The 26,737-nt window shown below is 35.8% G+C and overlaps 1 protein-coding gene across 1 annotated transcript; it reads left to right on the top strand.

Moving 5' to 3' along the window:
* Window positions 1-87: 87 nt before the first annotated feature.
* On the top strand, window positions 88-21,817 carry METTL8 (methyltransferase like 8). The gene is given in 12 exon segments (XM_015634257.3): window positions 88-254; window positions 733-845; window positions 5,579-5,734; window positions 9,980-10,071; window positions 14,857-15,248; window positions 15,806-15,855; window positions 18,131-18,194; window positions 18,528-18,667; window positions 20,499-20,605; window positions 20,706-20,771; window positions 21,492-21,646; window positions 21,648-21,817. Coding segments are annotated over 11 exon segments (1,278 nt in total). The 5' UTR covers window positions 88-254; window positions 733-840; the 3' UTR covers window positions 21,699-21,817.
* Window positions 21,818-26,737: the final 4,920 nt, after the last annotated feature.

Consider the following 26,737-nt stretch of genomic DNA (forward strand, 5'->3'; position numbering starts at 1 on the left):
AGCGCCGCCTCCCCTGCGGCCCGCCGGGTACTGTAGTTTCTCCGCGAGCGGAATCGCGCGGGGCGCCCGGACTTCACCTCCCGGCGCGCCCCGCGGAGCGCCGCCGTCGCTCCTGGGCCGGCTCAGGCGGCCGCGTGGTGCCCGCGGGTGGCGAGCGAAGCGGGGTTACCTTCCCGAACCGGAGCACTGCGGCGTTGGCGCTGCCAAGGCACCGCTCCGAGGAGCGGGCAGGAGCAGGCGCTGCTCAGGGCTTGGTGAGAATCGCCGGCAGCAGCCGCCGGCTGGTACCGCGGAGCCGCCCGCGCAGCCGCCCGCGCACCAGGAGTTCTGCCCCGGCCGGGCTCCCCTGCGCTGAAAGATGCGGGCGCTCGACGTACGGGGCGTGCAGATGGAAGCCTTTTACCCATTGTTTTTTTAGATAAAGGCAGGAAAGTTTTGTTAGTGTTAGCTGGTTAAGAAGAAGTGGGAAACTGGTATCTTCTTTCTTTTAAAATGTTCCTGCTGTAGTGCTCAGCCCTCGGGGTTGGGCGCGGAGCATTCGCGGGGGTGAAAGCCCGGCCTGGCAGCTGCGAGCCTTTGGACAGCGACCGCGAGCCTGTTCGGGTACGGCGGTGTGGGATTGAGTGTACCCAGACCAGGGGGAAGGTTAAGGGATTTGTTGAAACCCGTTTAAAACTTCAAGGTCAACAGAAACTTCTTAAGATGTATGACACTTCATTTTTGTATTTTTAGAGCTGCATCCCGAATATTGTCATAGTCATCAATTGTTACTTGCCGGCAGAGCGACTGAAGTCCGTGGACAGACTTGTTTCTCTTCCTTGCCAGAGGCCAAGCTCCCAAATGGGGTAATCAAAAGTTGCTGATCTTTTTGTGTGCCCGTGTCTGTTCTTCAGGATGTGAGTGGAACCTTGAATCTTCACTGATACTGAAGGAAAGAGAGAGTCTTTAACTTTCTGGTGCTTTGCAGTTATTTCTTGAAGGGAGCTAAACACAAACACGGTGGTTGCAATTGCTCCTTCAAAGAGCTGATTAGGGCAGTAAGTGGAGCGTACTGTCTGGATTTGCAACATCCCAGTGACTTCAGAAATGGTAAGGCAGGTTGTAGCTCATCAAAGTCTGCATGGACATCCAGAGTCCTGCAAGAATGTAAATGGATGAGATTCTTCAATATAAGCTGTAGACAGTAGTAAAATTCATGCTGGTCTATCCCAATTTTCATCAGCTTTAATAAAAAAGCCCATAGTTTGTTTTGAGAGAAATAATCTCTTTTTAGGCAATACATTTGAATATTCAGTATTTTGTAGATAATATGGTTAAAATAGTTTAAGTGATTGCATTTGGAGGTATAGATGTATCTTCACTGTGCAAGTATGTGTATACACACACATAAAGTCTCAATGGCTTTTTTCTTTCCTCCTTCCCGTGTAAGTAGCAGCCAGCAGAGGGTGTGCAGGATAACAAGGAGCCCTTCTTCGATTATTCAAGTAAATGTTTCCAGTAAATCTGCAGGATTTATCCCCCCTTCTCTCTCATTGCATAAACTATTTCCTCTTTGCTCGACCATTTTTAACAGGCTATGTCTCAGTTTGTGGAAGAACAGGCACTTCTCACTCAGCACACATATATGTGACTAAAGTCATATCTGGTGGGGCAGGTTTGTTTGTTTTTATCTGCTTTGCTTTTTAACTAATTTTAATTTTGTTGTCTCTGAATATATCAGAATAAGAATAAATCAGAATCAGAATAAATCAAAATAATTTTTCTTTTGTTTTTCTTTTCCCCTGGGAGGCACTCCTCTGCAGCAGTTTCACTGAAGTTGCTGTATGCCCACAGGGAGGTCTACATCATTCTTAGTGCATGAGAAAGGAAAGTTTTAGATTTGCTGAGTTTGAGAAGTTGTGGAATACCCTGTTGATTCAAATGTGCATAATTTTTTGGAAGTATATGATTGAAAAACTAATCATGAAGCCCCAAGTGGGCATGATTAGTCACTTGGTCAAATGGAATAGGATTAAGCACTCAGTTAATGAATGAGTCTGCTTGACAGTAAAGTCACCCCCACCCAGACTGGAAATATTAAGAACTATTAATATGTTTGTATTTTAAAAATAACCACTTGTAATTCATGGTTATACCTTCTATGTCACCATAATCTTGATTTTTTTTTTCCTTTCTGTCCCTAATTGCCACTTGCATCTGTTTTGTGGAAGGTGTTTTGAGTTTTGGTAGTGTTTGATGGTGATAATACAGAGTAGTAAAGCTTTTCAGAAGACCATTGAGGATTAATGGCCAAATGTTGTATAGATAAGCTTCTAGGTACCAAGCAGAAGTAATTGTATGAAGTTAATTGTTGCCAGAATACTTTTCTGTCTAGGAATGTAACAAAAGCTGCACATAGTGTTCCTAATATAGGCTATTTTTGCCTTTGTAACAGAGACTCTACAAGTAGGCTTAGTGATTGGAGATGGAAGAAATTGTTAGATTTGTAGTTGGAGATCAGCCAAATGTCAAAATATTTTCATCCAATAAATTAATTAAATTAGGTTCTTGGATAAAAGTAATAGGTTATTTCTGGTTTGGGTTGGGTTGGGTTTTTTTCCTCTGAAATCTCTCAGAATGGATACTTTTAAAGAATTTTCCTCATCAGTTAAGTGGTTTCAATATGTTTTGAGGTGTAACTCACTGTTAAAAAATCTTAGAGCAGTTCTTTTCTCTGTCTAATTTTTCTTCTATGGGTGTGACTGCTCAGGGTTTTAATGACAACATCAATTAATTCGAACTTCAGGTCTGGCTAGGAGTTGATGTGTGTACATTCTTCTGCATGTTCACCTGCAAAAAAGCTGTACTAAAGATGCTGTGTTTGCTTGTTTGAGGAGGGAAGGAGTTTTAAGGCTGTTTCTTAAAATTTCTAAATTAAACTGAGATCTGATCTGTACTTGTAACTGTTACAAAAGTGTAAAAGATGATGCTCCACGGGAAAACAAAGACTTCTGTGTTGCTCTTCAACATGGGTATCAAGTGCATTGTTTCTTTAAAGATTTTTTATGAAAAAGTTATTCTGCCACAAAATCTAGTAATTTTTAATGTAATTCAGTTTTATGTTAATTTCCTTAAAGATGAAAATTGAATTGTTTTGATTAATAATCAAACTGAAATTGTTCCCAACTGTGACTGTGAACAGGGAAGAGCTCCAAATTCTTTCAGGTAGTATTTGTTGCTGTCATAACTTCAGGGTAAGATCATCCTACCTGCCAACAAGAAAGGGTGTTTCATTAACAAACTTCAATTAAACAATTGAGCAATGACTCACTTCAGAAAATGTCGTTTAGGCTTTCAAGTGATTTAATGCCTTTTGAGCTTTTAGTAGCCATACTGTCCACTAGTCTCATGATCTGTGTTTGACTTCTTCTGATGTCTCAGGGAGTTAATTCACATGTAACATTGATTGCAACAGTAAACTTCCTCACTCACTCCCCTTGCATTTTCAGAATTTATCTACTAAAATTGTTCAATTATCACTCAAAGGCTCACTTTTTCATAGAAAGGCTTGCATATCTGGATTTTACTGATGTAAGATCATCTTAGACATCTGACTATAGTTCCCATCTGTGCATCTTTTCATGTTCTTATTGAGATGTTTAGAAAGCCAAGAAAAATTATGTGACTAGGCTAGCAGCTGAATCATTGTATTTTATGGTGAATATCAATGCTGGCACAGGAAATGCAAGATACTAACTCAGGTCTTTTCAAATGATGGAGGAGGAAGAGGATTTGTAAACAGTTTCCAATGTTATAATGCAATCTTTATCAAAGGATTTATATAATTTAATAATGAGAATTTTGGATTGTGGTTTTGGGTTTTGGAAGACTTTGTTTTTATTTTCAAAAATTTTATTTTTCATTGCCTTTATGTAAATTACACATTTTGCAGAAATTGTCATTATGTCTTAATTTTCATGTCTCATAATTATTATTTCAATATATCCCATATATGTTAATAATTGTGGATTATGTTATGAAATATACATACATATTTTCAAATAAAGACCATGAACAATGGTCTAGAACATGTATTAATTGAAGTATAAATTGGAATTGTTTTAGTTGCTGATCCACAGCTAAAAAAAAGCCACAATAAACTCATTAACATTAGAAGTTTTGATTTTTTTAATTGGTCTAAATATTACACTTTCACTGTATGGCAGTGCTTCCATGTCCTGGTAACATTGCAGTCTCAGCAGCCAAATTAACAGTGGTTTTATTTGGCATTTTCAACCATAAGGCAAACTACATTTTATTTAAACTTTGACAAATAAAAAGAAATTTTAATCTTTTTTTCCCTTTTTTTTCCCCTGTAGGCTTAAAATGAATAAACAATGCCCTTTTTAAAGCATGACTCATTCAAAAGTACATGTTGAAGGAGGAATTGTTCATTTAATTGAAGTGATTCCTTTCCCAGTCTTTGTATGGTTGTGTACAGATTAATAATTTTCAATTCACAGTACAAGGCTTGTGATCAAATGCTACTATTTTCCTTGAGATATAAATCTTTGTTTTGCAACCAATTTGCATGGAATGTTTTCTAGTACTGCCTTGTGCCTGTTCTTTTGTAACTATGTTTTGTATTTCCAGCACATTAAATTTGTATGTGTGGCTTTTACAGAGGCAGCACTGCAAAAAAAAAAAAAAAAAAAAAAAAAAAAAAAAAAAAAAAAGAGAGGGATAGAAAAGGCAGGGAAAAAAGAACAAAAGCCCATCAGGGTAAAAGTAGTAGGAGGGGTATTTCATTTTACTCATCTCATAGAAAGCCTACATTAACAAGAATATGCAAAAAAACCCCACCAAAAATGCTAATGCTACCTACACACACTTGTTTTCTTTCAATATTCATCCTTTATGAAGATATTCTAAGTAAAGTAAAATATAGCAATATAAGATAAAATTATACATGTAATAGGAAAATGTGAATCACTTTATAATTTCCATTGATAGAAATTTAACATGTATAACCATTACATTTCAAAGATGGAATTGTACAGGGATCAGGAAAATACATGGCAGAAATGTTAGAAGGCTTTATGTGCATTATGTTTACACTTAAAAAATATATTTATTTTCTATTTAAAAGCATAAAACCATAGTCACAGTTCCAGAGTGAAATCTTTTGAAGAAAATGAGTGGGGTGAAAAATGTCAGGTTTGCTGACAGTATGTACCCACTAAAAGAAGTGGTTTCTTTACTGATCATTTCTTCCTTGGATTCATAAAGGTACAATATCAGCCTTGGGTTATTGTTTTACTGTGTATTTTCCTTCTCCTCCCTGATAGGACTTTGAAATGATACCAGATAATTTATCTTTTGACTGGTTTTATTCCAGTAGCCTACTTTGGGATTATTTGGGCTTTCAGCACACTGAAGGGATGTTGCCATTTTCTTAAAAGCATTTGAATTGATACTTTAGTAAATGATTTTTAGTAGATCTGATACCTGTTCTTGGTTATTTGACCAGTCTCTCATGTAAGTGACAAAAACAATTAGGTTACTGCAAAACTGTAACTTAAGTTAAATGTGTTTTCAGGTCTCTCAACACAACAAACTTCATTACAAGGCTTTCTGCTTTATGTCTGAGGAAAAACAAGATGCAACACAGGTACCAAAGTAATAGACGACCAGCAGTTCCACTCGGATCACGGATTTTAACTGATCCTTCTAAGGTCTTTGAGCATAACATGTGGTGAGATGTTTCTTCAAGGCTGATTTTCGGATAATTTTGTATACTGTTTACTCTGATGAATAATGGTATGGGTGTATAAAACAAGGTGCTGCCACAATAGGCATATGAAGGTAGCACTAGAGGAAACCTGAGACTGTCACAAGTAATCTGACAGCTACAAGCTGTCAGTGACTTGCCTTAAAAGCTGCCAAGCAAATAGTCGAGGAGGGAAAGGCAAAATATTATTATGGATCAGTAATCAATTAGGAGACAAAGAATACAGAAGTTTCTGGGTACAATAATATTGCATACTGGATTAGCAGGCTAGTCTAAAATTGACACCATTTTGAAGGGAACATATAAATTACTCATATTACTCATATTCTTCTGAAGGTGTACTGAAAATTCAGATAATTCAGAAGAAATTTTCAAGCACTCTGCAATTATCAAGAAAAGTAAATTGAATCTTAACACAAGTAAGCAATGTAATAGAGAAGACATCAATGTGTAAATGCTGACAAGAATAAGAATTGCCTTGATTTGCAACATCTCCATCTCTAAAAGGTGCTTTTGTGATTAATGGGTGCTCAGAAAAGAGTGAGACTGCTCACAGAGTCGACAGAGTCAACAGAGTGGGAAAAATGAGATGGAAAAGTCAAAGATTTTTGATTGTGGAATGAGATGAACACACAACAGTAAGTGATACAGGAAGTGATAGAAGATTATATATCTAGAAAGTAGAATACCTGGACTGGAGACCAGGAATTTCTATTTCTAAAGTTCATCATTAAAACCAAGGAATATTTGTTGAGAAGTGGGAAACATAGAAACTATAAAAAAGATTACTTCTTACAACACTTTAATGTATTTTTTAATTCTATCACCATTTTTGAGAGCAAAGGTTTAGCAAAATTAGGAAAAGGGACTGGATGTGACAACAATAACCAATGGGTAATATAACATAGGAGTAACATGAGACATTTTAGGACTTAAGCTGACTTCATGGAAGTAATCTGCAATTCTTTTACTTTCCTCAGAGGTGTCCTCTGCTGTTAGCTGTCAGAGACATTACTGGACAAGCTTTTAACTTGCAGGGGATTTTAAAATACTTTTTTGATAACCCATTTTATTGTTCCATTTTGCCTTTCAATGAAATCATTTCAAAAGATTATATCAATATTCTGATGAATAAAAGTCTTAAGAATATTGTTAATAAACAATAAAATTTTTAAGAATCTTGTTAATAAACTAGTATCTTCATTACTCCTTTTAGTCATTACATTTGGGCTTAATTCATTAGTTAAGATACACAACTAGATTTGTCACCTGTTAGTTCTAAACTAGATGTCCCCAAGATGTGGACACCACTTTAAGGCTAAATTTGGAGCTGGCTATACTTCCTTGGTCCAGGAAGCTGGAAGCTGCCTGATTATTGTGTTAAGAGTGTAAAGTTTGTGTTTCATGAATCTATATGCAGTATAGTTCTTAAGCATCTTCCAGGCTTAGTGCTTGCTGCTAGGTGGATGAATCCTTTATATGTGTAAATGGTGATTGAAATGTAGGCTATATAATCAAGGTAGGAAAAGATTTTAAGAAAAGGGCCACCCTTTTTCTGTAACATTGATTTTTGATGAAACTCTGTTTGTTTGTTTTATAATTTCCTTCCAAAAAATTGATTATATGTAGCTTCAGTTTTTCCTGCTACCCTTTGGTGACTGTCTAACACAGTTACCAAACTTTGATGCAGGTGGATTGGATGGATTGTGAAGATGGAAGTGAAAGAAACAGGGTTTTTCAGAAAGTGGATGTGCAGATGAATCCATGTAGCTCAGATGGGAAAACAGGTGAAATTGAATTGAAGCAGAGGTGCATGGAAGTTATGATTGTCTTGATAAATCAAGAACCTGACTGTGGTGTGGGGTAGGTCATTGTTTCTGAAGCTCACAGCATTGGCAGGGTACTCACTAGGGAGATAAGCAGAATTTGGATGAGTGGTGGTAGTGCTAAATAGATTATGCAGGATGAGCATAAGTGAGCATAAGATATTCATCTTCTCTAACACTGATGTATGATGTCTTTTTGTTTTCCACTCATCATCTTTGGTAGTTCATAAAGTGGCATTCTTTTTGTGTGAATTGGCAGAGAGCCAAGAGCTGCTACCATTGCTGCTAGAAATAGCAAGTAAATTAAATTTGGGAACTAATGCTCTAATGTTTATTGTGGTGCTTTTCTGTTGTTTTGAGAGAGAAGTAATGAATGATGCTAAATATTGGAGCAAAAAATGCCTGCTTCTATACAGATTTATATTGACACATTTTTCACATGATCACACAGATCATTAAACCCTAAGTCAGCAAACAAGTTAGTGGAAAAGGACTATATTGAATAGGCTGAACTGAAAGCAGCATTGTTTGATCTTATATCAGGCCTCCTTACGTTAACAGTTCCTGGTGTGGTTAAAATGGATAGCTTGCTTTGCTACTCAGTCTTCAGCTTAAAACACTTCTGTGTTTAAACATTTCTGTGCTTAGAATTCTTAGCTGTCCTGTGTTCGTACTGGCTTGTGTTGCTGAAGCTTCATTTGAAGCATCCCTGCTATGTAAATAGTTTGTGTAAGAACTATGCCATGTCTCCTCTTTTGTAGATTTTGATCAAGTAGTGCTGGAGCAGTATTGTTTGGGATCTACCATATAGAAATTTCTACAAAAGCACCAAAAGGGGCTTTATGAATTTCCAAGGAGGGAAAAAAAAGGCTGTTAATGAAGATGGAGGGCTTCAGGCACCTTTAGTATTGTGTGTAGAGTCCCTAAGGGCTCTGAAAGACATGCAATGATGGATTAAAATTGATAAGCTAAAGATTACAGCACAGCAAGTCATCTGTCAGAAGGGCTGACTGTGTATTATTGCCATCTGAATAGTCCTTGGTTTCAGCTTGCTGGAATAGGCAAGGTCAAAACCGGTGATAGCAGTGAAGGAAGCAGGTCTTTCCTAGAGGATGTCTGCCTGGTAATGCTTCGGTCATTCAGTTTTATTCTACTGCAGCATGTCTTTCAGAGCCATGACACTGCACAGGAACATTTGGTATATGAACAAATACAGGAAGGGGAGAGGCAACCTGCTGAGGACAATAATGAGAAATATTTCTGTAGAGAGACGGAAATCAAGTCCGAGGCAAGCAGACAAATACATACCAATTAGTCTCCCCCAATTAACAGGAGGAACAGTGAAGGTCTAAGAATTAAATTACCTATATGTCACCAAGTACGGAAAAGGAAGATGCTCGTTAGTTTTTAGAGATAATCAACTCTTTTCAAGCTGGCACCTTTTTCCTTTTCCCATAGTAACCAATGGAATTCTAGTCGTGGGCTTTCAGTTAGCTGATTTCAGTAGGATTAGGATTTAATAGATTACTTGAATTACATTATCTAATCTGTTCTGTCTGGACAATTTGGAGGGACAGCTGATTGGCTTTGGAAAACGTCCTGCAGCACATTTTTGGACACTCCCCATTGTGGTCTGATCCATATCCAGAATCTTCAGGGAAGGCAGTTTAGTCATCAGGGTCAGATCTGAGCTTGGTTCTGTGACCATAGATTAACATAACATTAGGTAACCACTTGACTCAAATATAGATGGCATAGACTTTGGAAACATTGAGGCACAGCTTGACTTTTCTTACAAATATCTCATTCTGTTTTTTTAAAATGGTACCTATTTGTGTTCCCCAGAAAAGTAAAACCCTGTTCATCAGTTCCACCTGTTCCAATTGAATAGGTGGATTATGCTTCTTGTTTCAGAACAGCTGATTTCTTTTCTAGTCCTTAGTTCCTTATCATAAACACTATTAATGTGAGGTGTTTCTTGCATTAGACTGTTTGTTGGTAGGTCTATTATTTTATTCAGTTAAATACAGTTCTAATTGGATACTCAAAATACACTTCTGTAAAAACACTCAATTTGCAAAATATATATAATCCTGTTATTAATGAAAGAAATGAAATTCTATTTCAGTGTCTTTGCAGTTGGGACATGTTTCATAATCGCTTGACTTTTACCTAATTAGTAATTAATTTTTATCTATCATACACTGAAACTTAGGTTTTAACCTAAGTTAACATTAATTTAACATTCTCCTTGTAGTTATTTGTTTGCGCTCAAAAAATTAAAAAAAAGTATTTGAGACAGTGTAAGTAATTCATGACTAATTAATGAAAAATATTATGAAAAACCTTACTGAAAAGCTGGTGCTTCAACTTCCTTCTGCAGGGACCACATGCAATGGTCACAAGAAGAAGAGGAGAATGCCAAGAAACAAGCAACAGAAAACTCTGTTGTGAAAGTTCAATCGGAAGACCAAGGTAACAAATTTTGAATTGTATAAAAATTCTTATTTTAATGCTCTTTATTAAAACATTTAAAGATGCTGTAGAATTCAGGAACACTCTTTTTATTTCTGCATTCTTTTGTCTAAATTTTTTTATTTGTTTTTGGGTTTTTTCCCTTTGTTGCCTTAAAAATATCACAGTGTATTTTTCTAACGATTTAGTTACTTTTTTGAGCAATTTTACAGTTAGAGTGGCAATAGACTCTCTGTAAAACAAGTGCAAATATGGTGCAGTTGTTCTGACCCCTTTTGCAGTCCTCCAGAATACAACTCCGACTACACAAGGCTTTTACAGAATCAAAGGGAATTAATTTGCTTTCAGCTTGGGTGCTGGGGATGAAGATTCCCATGTACAATATTCAAATGCTTTTTAGTAATTTGTGAACTGTTTAGAGAGTTTGTGTTTGTACATTGCACCGTATTTTGGTTAAATGCCATGGAAGTTGCAGTGGTCCCAGCTGTTCCCAGCTTGCTGCCTTTGCCAGGCTGAGGTGGGTGTGCCTCAGGAATCAATGTCTTCATTTTGTGTGGAAGGTATTCCAATACATCCTGCACAGTTTGCTCTGTAAGGGATTAAGGAGTTTTGTGCCTGTTTTCAGAAGGGAAATTTAATGTATTCTGTGAATCTGAAGAGTGATAGCTCTATGTTCAAACTGGCAAACTAAACCATAGACTAAACTCTAGGGTAGTTATGAATGCTAAAGCTGGAATATCAACTTGATAGTGGCATAGAAGACTGGATTCTTAATTTGTTATTGTGTTAGAAAGATATTTTAAAAATATATTCTGAAAGTGGTTACTTGGATATCCTGTGCCTCAGTTTACTTAGCATGCCATGAATCTGTCATAGTGTCATTTTGATCCTATGCCTCGATGTAACTAAGGCACATATTGGAGTTTATTTGAATTACCTGAGAATGTGCCTTGAATTGTATGCCCTTCATCACCTTGAATACTCTGACATTGTCCACCTGACTTTCTCTGTTACCTCTCACATTCTTTACCTACATACAGGAGTACAATGTTTGTTTTCTCAAAAATTGCATCTAATATCTGTATTTGATTTGTATAAAAAGCTGAATAAGAGCTTGTAATTGAAAAGTAAGCTGTGTGACTGTGTGGCTCATGGAACCTTTCATTCTTCATCTACAATCAATTAGAATTTAGTTTGTGCTGCTGAGAAATTAAATAATCAGGCATTTGTCTATTGCCATGAAACACAAGAATCCAAGGACATTTCCTATGAATGCCCCTCTGTTTAGAATTTGAATAGGTGAGCATTGCTGATAGTGTTCCTTCAGAAAGCTTCAGCTTCATTCTGCAAGTGGAAGTACATTTTGGCCTATTTGTGTAAACAATGAACTAGACCAAGGCTAATGAGCAGGTTATTTTGGGGCCTTGAAGACTACAGTTAGGGGAAAAGAGATTTCAACAATACTATTGTATTACTAAAGTAGGGGAGCTCTGGTGAACCTTTTTAAAGCAAGAGAAGTTAAACTGAATGAACTCATGATACTACCTTTAGGAATTTGATTTACTTATTAGCATGTGCAGTTTCTTCTCAGGCATTCTTGCTAGCAGTGGAAGATCCTGATACAGAGAAAAATCAATTGACATAGTAAAGTTTGGGTTTTTTTTAATAGTTCTGTGTTTGTTTGGGGTTTTTGTTTGATTGTTTGTTTTTCTTGGAAGTTTATGTTTCTTAGTTATGTAATTTTTAGATGCTTTGGAAGAATTCCTGGGTAGGCTAATTAAATACACAAAATCAAATGAAAATTTGATAGTATTGCATACAGGTATTGTATATGTACACAGAGAGGCAGGAATAACCTGTGCAACAGTGCAAATAACATGTTCCTTCACTTGAACCCATGTCATTCCATACTAATACAGTCTGAAAGTCTGACTTTAGCTATTGCTTTCCTTCAATTCTGAAATCTAGAAAACTTGATGTGAATTTAAGTACAAAGGTTCTGAGCAGACTTGTAGGAAAATGGTGACTGTAGCAAGGGGTGATAATAATTAAAGAACCTTTTGATTAGAAGGGTTTTTGGTTTTCATACCGATGCTGAGCAATCTATAAATCTGCAACTTAAACTGTTGAAATATGATATGTATATGACCTCAATCAACTTTGAACTTTTAATATAAAACAGGCCTGTACAATTACAATTACATGTCTGGGTCTTGCCCTTTAATAATACAATTGGATGTATTAAATGTTAATTTTAAAACATTATGCTGATTTCTAGGACAAGGCATTCTGCCACCTCCTTACCACTTCCCACTGCCTGTCTGTGCCTCTAATGATAATTCTCAGCCTTGTTTATCTCTGAAAAGCTGTAGCAATTTAGGAAATAATATGTTAAGATTTAAAGAGAGTAGTAGGAGAAGTGCACTGTGCATTTAGTCTGTGCATTTATATTAAAAGAATTAATGTGTTGGTGTGAGTGAGAACAAAATAATAAAGGCAACACATTATATGAGGTACACTTCTGCTGCAAGAGATGTCAGGGGTAGCAAGATAGTTCTGCTAATGCTTTGGAAATAGGGGGGGAAAAAACAAGAAAAAAGATTTGGTTTGGTACTTAGGAGGGATAAGGAAGGGAAAACCATCAACAAAAGAGACATTGAAAAGCTGTAATTCTTATCTTTTTATCAGTCTTCATTTGAAAGGGTCAGCTAGCTCCAGTCCAATGGCTAGCACAATTAGTGCTAGTGAGAAGAAGGAAAGATTTTGTTCTTGAACTGAGAAAGAACAGGTTACAAAGTACATCCATAGAGTACATGGATGAGTGGAAAAGCAGAAAAGAGAATATTTGCTTCTTTAAAAAAGGAGGTGGGAAAAAAAGAGGAGTCAGATAATTAGTTTCAGTTCCTGGAAAAATACTGGAAGAGTACATCCAGAGCTTGCAGACATTGGGTTCAGAAGAACAAAGGAGATGAATACTGGCCAACAAATACTTTTTTCAAGAATGAATCATGTAAAATCAAACTAATTTCCTTCTTGGAGAAGGTTACAAGCCTTGGGGATAAGGGAAAAGCAGCAGATGTCTTGAAGTTTATCCTTAGTCAGGCTTCTGACTTGCTTAACTAGACATTTTCATAAGCAAGTTAGGCAAGCAAGAGCTAATGAAACTGCTTTTGGGTGAATGAATGCCTAGAGATCCTTTCAGAATGGAAGGCTGTGCTGGGCAGAGGAGTATTTTATTCTGTGTCCAGTTCTGCTTGTTATTTTCATTAGTGACCTTGGGAAATTAGAGACTTGAAGATTATGTTAAGTGAAGAGATGTTTCAAGTATGGTGAAGGACAAGATTAAGATTCAGAAAGATCTGCACAAACAGTGGAAAAAATAATCTGAAATATATAAATTTGCTAAAAATTAGTGCAGATTTCTTTGCTTCAGAATAATTCCTTGAGGAAAAAAAAATAGGTTTTGGAACAATTGGCTTGGTAGTCATTTTGCAGAAGAAGATCTGAGAGTTGTGGTGAATCACTAGCTGAATCAGCAGTGTCATGCTGTTGCAAAATGGCAAGCTGGGAGTTATAAACAGGATTACAACCTGTAAGCCTTGTAAAATACTCCTTTTGCTCTGCAATGATAATGCCTTTGCCAGAATACAACACCCAAAAGTAGTAAATCAATTGCAGAGAATCTAGAGAAGAAAAATTGAAATTATCAGAAGTCTAAAAATCTAAAAAGATAGTTAGGTTTAGACAATCTAGAAGAGAGATTGTTTATGGAGGGATAGTAAAATACTTCAAATATATAAATAGTAATATATAGTAAATACTGCAGTATTATGTATTACTGTATATCTATATATACTATAGTAAATATATAGTAAAATACTTCAAATATATAAGTAGATGTTACAAAGAGAAAAGAGAAAATGGTTTGCCTGCTTGATCTAGTTGGGACAAGAATTGCTTGACCTAATTGCAAGATGGAAGTTTTTATTTAGGTAGTGGAAAAAGTTTCTAACTATGTAGAAAATTAGGGACTGTAATATATTACTGAAGAAAGTTGTATGTGAAAAGTGGTATTTTAAGAAAAAGTTGGACAGATTTTTGAGGAGAAGGGGTATGAATTCCCTGACTGTGAAATCCCTTCCAGTTCTACTCTTTGACACTCTAACACTGTTAGAATGTTTTGTGAATTAAAAGTGAACACAAAGGTCTGTTGTAAGACTCTGAAATGTTTTGAAAATAAGAAAGCAGGTATGTTCCTTCTCTGTTGTTGAATGGTTAAGTATGAATTACTTTCTATTTGCTATTAAGTAGCATCTATCAATCCACTTCACAAACCTGGAATTTTTTTTAAGAGGTGATGAGGTAACAACAAATTTTCAATTGATGACAGAATTTAATAAAGTATAAAAGAATTTCAGTTTACTATTTATTAAGTAGTTGAAAAGATGCATTGTTTTTATAATTTGAGACATGAAAGCTTGTCTAAGAATCTCCAGATTGCGTATTTTGGTGGTGCTGTTTTATGATGTCACTACCTTTTTAAAAAAATGCAGTAAGCCTGTCTACCCCTTCCTAAGTGACATGAAATCTAATTAAACCTTCATAGGAGTTATTTTGAGCATAAGTTAAGGTGAGACACAAAATCTATATGTTTTCATTTAAATGTATAATGTGTGGAACTATGGATTTTTGAACTGTATATTTCAGGTCCAAATTATATGTTCTCTTAGAGTATTTTCTAGCTAAGCTCATATTCACCAAGGTTTTGTTCTGTTTTAATTTCAGATAAATATGAGAGAGAAGCCAGTAAATATTGGAATGAATTTTACAAGACACACAAAAATAACTTTTTCAAGGATCGCAATTGGCTGTTTCTGGAGTTTCCAGAAATTCTTCCAGAAAAAAAGAGACAAGAGTTCAAAACAGAAGAAATATCTTCAGAACATGCAAAAATAAATAATGACAACAGTTTTCCACTCAAAAATGAAATGTTTGAAGAAGGAGAAAAATACTGGAAGAAATATTATGGAGGTGGTTCAACTGCTGTGCAAGGATATGCATATAATAAAAATCAAGTAAAAGCTCTTACTGACAATCCTCAAGGTAAAAACTGTGGAGAAGAACTTGGCAAGGTAGAATCCTTCCCTGGTTGTGATGCCACTTACCGAATATTAGAGGTAATGCACTGCAAATGTTCAGTCTATCATATAGAGCTCCACTTAATTACTCAAAAATCTGATAAAGACCTTTGCTAAGTATCAAGAAAGCAAGCCTTTAGAATTTTACATACTACCTTCATTTATGGCAGAAACTTTCAGAGAAACTTAAATCTGGACTTGGTTTTCCCGTTAATTTTTTTCCGAATCAGAACAGGGCTAGATTGTCAGATTTCATTTTCATTGAAAGTCAGGTTTCTTATTTCCTAAGGAAAGGTGTGAGTTAAGTGCTTTGTCTAATAGTGCAAGTACTTACTGCATTCTTGCCAAATGGTGAAATTGGACATTAATATTGCATTTTCTAATGCAGTTTGAGAGACAGATTCTCTCTTAACTTTAGAAAGACAGTGATCATGTAAATGATTTGAGAACTGTGGTATGAGCTTTTTATTAAAGAATATACCTTTTCTCTCCAACATACCTTCAAGTCTAATGAGTCCTACCAGCCAATTAATTTAAGACAAAAAAGGTGTTATTTGCTCTTTTATTTTAACTTTATCTTTCTTTTCTGATTTTAGGTTGGTTGTGGAGCTGGAAACAGTGTCTTTCCTATTCTGAAAGTTCTATGGTACATAGTGTTGGATTTCCAAATATTAATGGAAGAATAATATTCTTAACATTCACAGAATAAGATTCACAACTTCATTTTCACCAAATGTTGGTGCTGGATCAGTGCTGCAGGAAGTGTTGAGTGAACCATTTTACAGCCCTGGGATTCTTAATGTGTCAGACCACAAATAATGTTGGTAGAATCAGTGTAGGATAGTCCTCATATTGCTCCTCCCTGGTCTTGAGGGATCATATTTGCTGACAAAATTTGGGTGCATTCAGGCTGATTTCTTGTAGTTAATCTCAGGCAGGTGAAATATTCTCTTGTCTTGTACACTGTAAAGCTACCAGCTATCTCTTCAAAAGGCCAAAATGATGGAGACCGTAGATGTGACCTACTGGAAAGAAGTTCTATTTTTTCTGAATTGGCTGGTATATTTGTCACATTACTTGTGGTTTTAGTGCCAAGACACAGGTCCTGTATCACATTACTTAATTCATTGAAACATCTTAATCCATTTAGCTTCCAGTTTTAGAAAAATCTGTTGTGACAGCTTGTCCTCCCATCCATGTAGGCAGGAAGGTTTTATTGGAAAGGCAGTGTATGTTTCAAGGGTTGAAATAGATTTCTTTTTATTCATGCCTTTAAGAGCTTGGGAACAACACTATTCATTATTGTATCGATGAATTCTGATTGCTAGTATCACCATTATACAAAATTAGTCCATTTTGCAGATACGGAAACACAGCAGGAGGAATTGAGTGATGCACCAGGATCATACATGAAACCTCTAAGTGTTAGCAATCTTCATCCCACAGCAAATGCTTTGCTTCAGACAGCATGTAGTGAAAGGAGAGCCTGGTTTCATATTAAAACTTTGAAAGGAACGCTATATAGGAAAATATATAATGTAGCTGTTTTGAAAAAGATGAGACAAACTTTTGTGTTTTCCTCACAGGAGTCATTAGTCATAGTTTGGCATTTCTAATAATTAGGAATCTACTCATTAGGTATTCTTCCTGGAGAGCTCTATTTGTATGTAAATCCTCCAATCAATCACATTGGTTGATACATTAAACAACTTGCTTGTTTGTCTTGTATATGACTTAATGGAAAGATCTCTTATCTCTAAGCAGGCTTGGCATTATAGAACAGTTGGTTTTACTCTGAACTTAATAATATAAAAATTGCCATTCCAGCAATTATATGCATATAAAATAATATATTTATATGCATATAAAAACAAGCCAGTGTCAAGTAAGTGTGCCCTGGCTACAAAAGAAAATTTCACTAAGGTTAGTAATGTAACTCTTAAACCTCTTTCCCCTCCCTCCCTTAAAATTTAAGTTAGTGCTTTTTAATGCAAGTGTGTCATGAAAACACCATCCAGATCAAGCCATGTCTTTGTCTTAAGTGGACTTTCTACGTGGTTTTCTAGCATTTTCCTATTGAGCCTTCAGAAGTCACTAGCTTAGCTGTGTATGATGTGAGATCTTACAGGCACTGGTAGAGTTTATTGATTACCTTCTAAAGAAGCCATCTATCCAAAAATCTTAAGTATATTTTTAATTGGAGTAATTGATCATGAGTTGATCATGAGGTCATCTCTCAGTGAGTTTTGAGTGGCTTTCTCAGTTTATCTTCCAGAGGTGAAAAAACTTCTTCCTAGAATTCTAGTATCTGATGAAAGGTACAAGAAATTTTGCAGCTGGCTGAGTCTTGGATGGGAAGAGAAGGGAAAAAAGTGTTACAGGAAATTCTTATTCATCCTAGCTGGGAAACAAAGGAGATAATGAAGTACAATAACCAATAATGCTTAATCAAAACAAAAGAACAGCAAGGTGATACATGGAAACCCAAACTTCTACAGAACTGGATGACTTTTGCAGCTCTGCATCCCTGCCCAGATCATATTGCTAATTAAAGTGCATGCATGGGCTAATAATGCAGTGCTCCTGTAAGAAAATGTGACCTATTAGTGTGCATTTATGCATTACAGCACCAGGACATTGTCATCAGTTTTGACAGCCCTCTGTCTTTTCCTTTTTGCTTCCTCCCTGACAAGGCTATAATTCTTTTTGTACTAACTGTCTGTTGTTATTCTTATGAATTTGTCTGCCCTATTGGTTCATTACAACCTATGTGGCTTTCCATGTACTAGACATCAATAAAGCATGCTTGATCAAACCTGTGGAGAACCCTAGAGGACCCTCTGAAGTTTCATGAACACTGATGTAGACTTTCATCTTACACATTAATAATTTTCTAACTGATGTTGGTTTTGTTTTCCTAGCAATACACCTGGAACCTTTCTATACTGTTGTGATTTTGCTTCAGGAGCAGTGGAGCTGGTAAAGGTAATTCATATACTCGCTTTTGAGTACCTTACAAGCCTGTAATTCAGGAGGCTGCCAGGAAGCCATCTTCATGAAAAAGAATGTGATGGCTTTGACAACTTTTAACTGAAGTTTTCAATATTCCAAAGAACAAAGTCACACTGTATGCAGAGAGGAATGAATACCATCAGTGGGCTTGCTTCTCAGCTTGAGTTAAGATACCGGACAGAATAGGCTTTTATATGAGATGTTTTACAATGCAGAATAATTGAAGAAAAAATGTTTCTTGAGTCACAGTAAACGTATTAACTACTACTGTTCTCTCTGTGCCTCTTTTCATCTTTTTCCTGACAGTCACATTCGTCCTACAATTCAGCCTGGTGTTCTGCCTTTGTTCATGATGTGTGTGATGATGCTTTACCCTATCCTTTTCCAGATGAGATCCTGGATGTCATTCTCCTTGTCTTTGTGCTCTCTACTATTCATCCTGACAGGTAAATGAAGACTAAAGGGCAAAGCAAATGGGTTAAATCTCTTTTTTAACTGGAGGTTTTCAGTAATAGCAGAAGAAGATGATGAATCTTTGTTATTTAATAAGCTACAGCATATATAAGTTATTCTAAATGCTGTTTACCATTTTCAGGCTTCAGGAGAAAAGCTGGTCAAACTAATTATAATTAGTGAGTCTCCAGTCTCCATCAAAATACAAGGGGTATATTGTAACTAAGTACAACTCTATTAGAAGTGACAGATTCAAAAAAATAGCAAATTAAAAAACCAGACTGTCAGTCTTCTAGAAGGTAGTTATTTCTAGTGATCAAAACCAAACATTCCTGATTTAACACCTTACAACATATTGATATAGACCTGGATTGCTGATTTGGCCACATTCAAATGCTTACATGCATCCCTTTTAAACTAAAATACATCTGTAATTTTGTAATTTGTTTGGATTAAGAACATTTGATCTAATTTTCATGTATGGTGTGATGTTGCATACTGTTAGCCTTTGCTAATCCCTCTCGATGTCTAATGAACCAAATTTTATGGCTGATTGTGAAAATGCTCTTTTTAATGCAAAAATGTAACAGAGGGCATGTAAGTTAAACTTCTTGACTCTAACTAGGTTACATGAAGGGAAATACGTGCTGTTTGTGTGATAATACATTTATTACCTCAAGAATGTCATTAAAATGGGCTTGGCGTACAGAACAGTATTTGCCTAAGTCTGAGAACTGTTTTCCTGCTACTAATGATTAGCTTTATACAGAAAAATCTTCCCTGTATAGGGTATTTCTCCTTTCTGTTTATTCAGAGATGATCACAAGTCACACAAATCCAGGGTCCAGGTTTCAAAAACAATTCAATCAGGAGACTTCAGATCTTCATAACTCCAGCGATGCTGCCAAAAAGAAATTGGCCAACAGTGATTCATTCAGTCACTGTGCCTGTAGAAGCAGTAATCTGATGTTCTGTCAGAATTTCTGTGGATCCTTCCTAGTAGTCTTTCAAGAATACATTTGAGGGTTTTGTGGTTGATTTTCTGTTTTGTTTGTTTACTTTTTGTTGTTCATTTGTTTGGGGGGGCTTGTCATTGTTGGTTTTGGTTTTTTGGTTTGTATTGGGTTTTTTACCCCCAGGGCTGACATGGATACTTTTGTGTGCATGTATGTGTATACACACACAAAAGTTTTCATGTAATTATCTGCATTGTGAGACTCACTTTCCAAAGACGTGTTAGTCATTACTGCCATCTCATAGGAATAAAATGACTGCATAAAGGGAAATGTGACCCAGGTTCATCTTTCTCAATATACATTTTTTTCTGGAAACTTTTAAAGTGGCAAATGAAAAGAAAACCAAGGGACTCATGATGCAGAATGTATGTACCTTGAAAAGATGGAAAATACATGTGAAAGGGACACATATATATTCAGCAAATTGTTACTTAGTAATTTCTGTCTAGGCTGTTGTGTTTAGTTTTTGATAATTGCTACTCTTGTAGTCAATTTTTAACACACTTCAATTCTCTTATAAGGCACCTATAAAATTTGGTTTCAGGATTGGAAGTATTAAAGTTTCTTCAAGCTGTATAATTAATGTCTTCTAGTTCTGCTAGATGGAATTTCTCAAAGCACTTTCACTTTTTGTTCACGTACATTTCTTTCTGTGCGTGCAAAACTTCTATTTATATAGGCAAGGCTGTAATTCTGTACACAACTACTGTCCTACACATTCCTAGGTGGTGCTGCCTTTTTGGTCTGTGGCAGCAAACTTGGTTCCTTATGTTTGCAAACTTCACCAGCGTCTCATCTCTTCTCTAAGGATGCAAGGGGTTGTAAATAGGTTGGCTAAGCTACTGAAGCCTGGAGGAATGTTGTTATTTCGAGACTATGGAAGATATGATACAGCTCAACTTCGTTTTAAAAAAGGTAATTCCTGAATGGTTTTGTAGTTCACTGTTCATATTAGCTCTTTCTGGAAAAAAAAAAAAGTGACATGTCCTTTTTCATTACTGCTCTAATTTCTTAGGTCATTGCTTGTCAGAAAATTTTTATGTAAGAGGAGATGGAACCAGAGTATATTTCTTTACCAAAGGTATGTAATGTTATAGTTTCATAGAAAGGGTTGAGTGTTTCTCAGTGTGATTTGGATTATGAAAGTTCATCTTAAGACGTTAATTTAAAGAAGGTCTTATTGGCTTTTTAAAAAATTCTCTGCTTTTAAAAAGCCCAAAGCTAATGGTAGTAAGAAAATAATTTCCTTTGTGTGCACACTTGTTGCACTTGGGGTCCTGCAAGTCTGCTTAATGACATCACTGGAAATTTCTTTTTAAGTACCCTGTGTGTAATTGCATACTCAAATTTTATTATTTAAACATGCACATGATTTCTCTGTTAAAATTGAGTTAAACGTTCTTGGAAGGAGAGTCTGTAGCTATATATGGCATAAAAGTCTGGATTGTTATTTGTATGGGGAAATAGCTTTACCTCAATAATATGTGAACAGTGACCAAATGGCATGCATTTGTTTACTCAACTATGGCATCTTGAACTCTGTGAAGAACGGGGATCTGTGAATGCTGTGAATAATAACTAACATGGTTTGGGGCTCAACATAATGATTTTTACTGCAATATAAACCAAGAGCTGTGAAAATGAATTTTTAACAAAAGCCTTATTACAGGCAGTGTCCTTTAGCTTTCAAATTGCAAAACAGATTTATTTCCATCTTTGGGTGAACTACAGGTTGGTAATTACTACATTCTACCAATTACTTTTTTTTTTAATTTCAATAATTCTTAATATGGAAAAATAGATGAGGTATGGAAAATGTTCAGCTTGGCTGGATTAACTGAAGTACAGAATTTAGTTGATCGGCGATTACAAGTAAACAGAAAGAAAAAAGTGAAAATGCAGCGAGTTTGGATACAAAGCAAGTTCCAGAAGCCGTTGCTATCTCTGCATAATCCTGAAGAAACCAGCAAAAGGCACCCTTGTAAATAATTGTATTCCAGAAATATAGTTCAGAGTTGAACTTCAGAAACTGGAGCAAATTTAAGTACGTATATTTCCAGTAAATGTTGTGTTAGCCACTGATAAGTATAAAATAGTTCAATAAATATATTGAACTGAAAACCTTTCTCTGACTTTCTTTTCTTTGTAAATATATATGTGTGAGAAAAATCTGGGGGGGAAAAAAAGGCCATTTCTATCTTCTGCTTTATATGCAGTAATCTTTTCAAAATTGTGGCCAGGCATTATTTTACCCCCTTGACTATGAAGAGTCAATACCTATATACCTCATTACTGTTGAAATTCACAGTAGGTAAAAAGCTTTAGTCTGAAGCATAATTGTTGCAGAGGTTTAGAGAAACAGAATATCTGTTCTCACTATTACTACAGGCTGCACTGTGCTAATTTCTGAGTCACATCCTTTTCAACCACTGTGTCTTACAACTGTATTTCTTCTTTGGAGGGAAATTTCTTGGTGCATAAATAACGAAGACAAAAATCTCTTTCTGATTTTCATATAGCTGTCATTTCACACTAACTGCATGTGATATGTATACATATCAGATTACTCAGTGATTTTTGTCCTCCACTGTGACTGATTTACTATGCTGTGGTCTCCACTTTTCATTTACATGCTCATAAAGAACATGCCAAATTCAAATACAGTTCATTACATATGAATTGTTCTAGGCTGTAAACTGAACATGTTTCATGTAGAAAAGAATTACCAAAATGCCAAAACAGTTCTGAAACCAAATAGTTAATATTGGATTGTTGTCTGAAGAAATACAAATATTATTTTTATAATATGCTAGACATGCTAGAGGGAGGAGCAGAAACAGTAGTTCTGAGTACATTTTATTAATATTATTATGGGGTAATGTAATCACACTAGAATGGTAATCTGCCTGGCATTTGAGATATTTTTGTTGTTTACAAAAATAAGTTGCTTTCTTAGGGATTGTATATTAGAAAGAAAAAAAAACAACAATGCTTTTTATTGACCAGGTGGGAATACAGTAAAGGACAGGACTACATTAGTACTTCAAATTCTTTTAAGAAGAAAACTGCAGACACTGTTTTCAAATGTAGAACATGATCCTGAGGCTCTTGAGGTTGTATTTAAAGATGCCACAATGCCACTTTGCTATTTAAATGTAATTTTAAATCACTTTGCCACTAGGAGGAGAGAACAAGAAACAGGTGAATGAATAAGATAAATGTCTTACTTAAACAAGGCTATGAGATGCCTGTAATCTATAACATTTAGTTTTGAGTGCTGTTAATACATTGACACTCAAAGTCTGTTGTCTTTTGTTGCTTTTGTTTTAGTCTGAAGGGTAAATGTGTCACAGCTGACAGCCCAGCCCGTTGTTCTTTTTGCAAGTTGTTGGTGGCTAAGCTAAGGAGGACTGATGGTCTTCTAGGAAGAAGACACTAGGTTTTCCCTTCTAGGAAGAAAACCCTGAATTATCTAAATGGGGATGCCAAGTAGCTTCGTCCCCTTTAACCCAGTGTTTCAAGAATGAGTTGCAGTAAGGGGTCTGATCCTGCATTTTTGATATATTTGATACTCCCATTAGAGGAAGATACTGATTTATAAATTAAGAGGCTTAGGAAGCTTTGGTTAGCAATGGCATTATTGTAACCTGCAATAAAACCCTTGTGGGATAAATTAAAGGTTAAAACACAGATGTATTTCTTAAAGCTCTAATCTAAGAGATTGTAGCATCCTCATGGAAAATATAAAGAAATGTCTCCTTGTATTTTAAATAATGTTGCTAGTCTGTTTTATTAATTGTGACTTCTGAATATACATAGCTCTTAGCTAGTGCAAATCATTTTCACTTGTAGAATTTTCCAGGGGAGTGATAATGGTAAGTTCTTGACCATCATGCAGTCTTATTCATATGTGTGATGTAAATTTTCCATTTGTAGAGGCTAATGTAATGTTCTCTTTGGCACTCACAAGGATATATTGATTCTGGCAAGATTTTAATATACTATGTTGTTGGTTAAACAAAAGTGTGACATCACAAAAAAAACAAACCCTGAATTTTGAATGGCCTTAAGCAAAATTGGCTGTTTCTTCTCCACAATTTGCAGTGTTGAGTATCGGCTGCCTCTTTTAGAATAATGGTGCCTGATTTGGAAGTAATAAGATCAGCTGCTATTTTAAGTGTAGAATATCCACTGTCTGAACAGTTGTAAGATTCACAGAAGGGGATATGGAAAAAAGCATCATTCCCAATAAGAACTTTTGAATCTGAGTAGCAGTTTCTGTGTTTTGGCTTTATGACATTTCAATTTTCAAAAAGCTTAATCAAAGACATATTTTTAAAACACTTCTAAATTATCTGTACTAAGCAAGAAGGACTACTGAAATAAAGGAAGAAAAAGAGATGCAGACATCTGTGTAGGAAAGACGGTTTAAAATTGCTTATTGTTAATTAATTTTTGGAGGAAAGAAAACTAGTTTATTACAGAAAAATGCACTTAAGTTTCACTTTTGACATATGAAGTTGATTCTTTAATCTGATGTGTACCTAAAATTAACTTATTCACATTCTATAAATACTGAACATTTTAATTTGTAATTGCAAGTTTTCTTTTAATTTTTTTGTGAAAGTATTTTTTGTTGTTTCAAGCATAGCTTCCTAATGGCAATTAGAGAAAGGTAGTCTTGCTAGAACTGAGCTTTGGCTTCATTGGCTTTGGCTTGCTTTATGATTACCATGTATTTTTTTGCCCAGATGTATATGGTACTTGCTAGTTTAGATCTTGCTTAGTTTTTAAGCAAGTGTGAGGCAGTTAAAAAGTAAGGAAAGTGACCAACTTATTTTCCTACGCTAATTTTGAAGTATCTAGTCAATAACAATTGGCTCATATGAAAAAACTGTTGCCTTTTTCTTAGCAAAACCAAGGCAGATGCTTGTGCCGTATTCACAAATCCACCAAATCTGAAGAGGACAGCCAAATGCAGGCATGATGAAGAGACTTATCATGCTGAGTAGAACTCTAGGGAAAAGTTTATTGTCTTGGAAACTGCACAGATAATCTCCTGATTGTGCTAGTTAATAATGACTAAATATTGATGGCAAACAATCCCAGAATTTGTATTAAACAAGTGCGGAAATCACTCAACATAAATTTTGCTACTTAATTTTCATTTGTGTTGTTAACTTTACTCACTGTTCTAGTTGCTCATTGGTCTGTTGACATATGATTTGCTTCCTCTTTTTCCTATGCATAGTGGACAACTGAGCAGTTTCCCTAGGAGCTATATACACAAACATTTGCAGTAAAGTTGGCTGAATTATTGTTAGAATTGAAAAAAGGGAGTTTTTTCCTTCTGTACAGATTGCTTTTTCTTTTTGTGTGAATGCAAAAAATTGTATAGATTCTAAATTATATATAGTGGTGGTGGCTGTATTTTTAATAATTTTAAGTCAAGTGTCAGAGAATCATAGAATGGTTTGGATTGGAAGGAACCTTAAAGATCATTTAGTTCCAAACCCTTCTGCTGCGGGCAGGGACACCTTCCACTAGACTAGGTTGCTCGAAGTCCCATCCAACCTGTCCTTGAATATGGGTATGATGTCTATGATAATAGTTCTTATATGACCCATTTCTTATCCATGGAGCATCTTCATAATGGGTGGTTGAACAATCTTGGGAATAAAACGTGTGCATTTTACAAAAATATTAAACACTGCTATTGTTAATAATACAGTTCGCTTTGCCTTTAGTATATGTAAACATTTGGAACAGGGATTGGACATGAGGGGTTTTTTACATCGGTTATGTGCCAGTTCCCCTCCTCTTAAGAATCATCCAGAATTTGGACAAGTGTAAGTCTCCTATATGCAGTTGCACTTCATATCTGATCAGTAAGAACTACATGGGTTGCCATGGGATCTTAGGAAGTTCTTTGTTTTACCTGTGCCTCCTGGTATACGGGTCATGCCCAGACTGGCCTTTGAGCTGAGAAGGAAACTTCTCTGTTGAGAGACCATCCTTCATCAGACCGTTTACTAGTACCAAGCAACTGAAAGGAGAATTTGCCTGATTTGAAAGCAAAAGCCATACATGCGAGAGGGGAGAAAGATGAAGATGCAGATCAAAGGCACACAAGAGAGGGAGTGAGTGTTTCCTCTGGGAACTAGGGTGAGGAGGAAGCTTGGATAGACTGAACAAGAAAAATGAGATGCAGAACTTAGGAACAGGACACTGTGGGCACAGTTTATGGAGAAGATTTGTAACAGGATACAGTGTGGCAGGGTGAGGACCTTGGGCCTAGAAATGAATGAAATTAAATTAAATAGTGGAGGTGAGAAGAGAAAGGGAAGAGACATTCATCACAAAAATAGGGTGAAATCTGGATAAGCAAAGCAACCAGTATAAGGACTGCAGGTAGAAAAACCTATCTTCAAAGTTTTATTCTCCCAAGTGGTAATGTATTTTCACATCTTAGCAGAATATTTCAGGTTTTCTCTTTCATCCATATGTGCACAATGCATTTCAATATATTAAAAAGATGGAATGTTTCATTTGTTGTAGTTTGTATGTCCTATGCACATGTTTTTAACTGTGCAGGCAAGTGTGTGATACACCTGCTTTTTCTTTCTCCTTAGGGAACAATGTTTTTATCTTCTTTCAAGTAGAACCCTATAGTGACAGAAGCTACATTCCTAGCCTCCTGGGAAGCAAATACCAGAGAATAACAGAAGTGTCTGTATCCTGATTGTGTGCAATCAAGGTAGAACAATTAAATTTACTCCATGTGTTCTGATGATGTCCCATTTAAATCAAGACAATATCTGCAGATTATCACTGTGAAGAGCCTCCCAATATCAGTTTCTGTTATACTTGCATCTGTTCAGCAGAACTTAAAATGAATTTGTATAAACTTAAAGAAAAATAGCAGAAAAGGCTTCATCTGGGATCACAGCAATTTAGAGATGGAATATGTTTTGTTATTTTAAAACACTTATGGTTGCAGAGGAGCACTTATCCAAGAGGCTGAAAATTTCACTTATTTGAAGTATA

This window comes from Parus major, chromosome 7 (assembly GCF_001522545.3).
Source record: "Parus major isolate Abel chromosome 7, Parus_major1.1, whole genome shotgun sequence".
In the NCBI taxonomy this organism is placed as follows: domain Eukaryota; kingdom Metazoa; phylum Chordata; class Aves; order Passeriformes; family Paridae; genus Parus; species Parus major.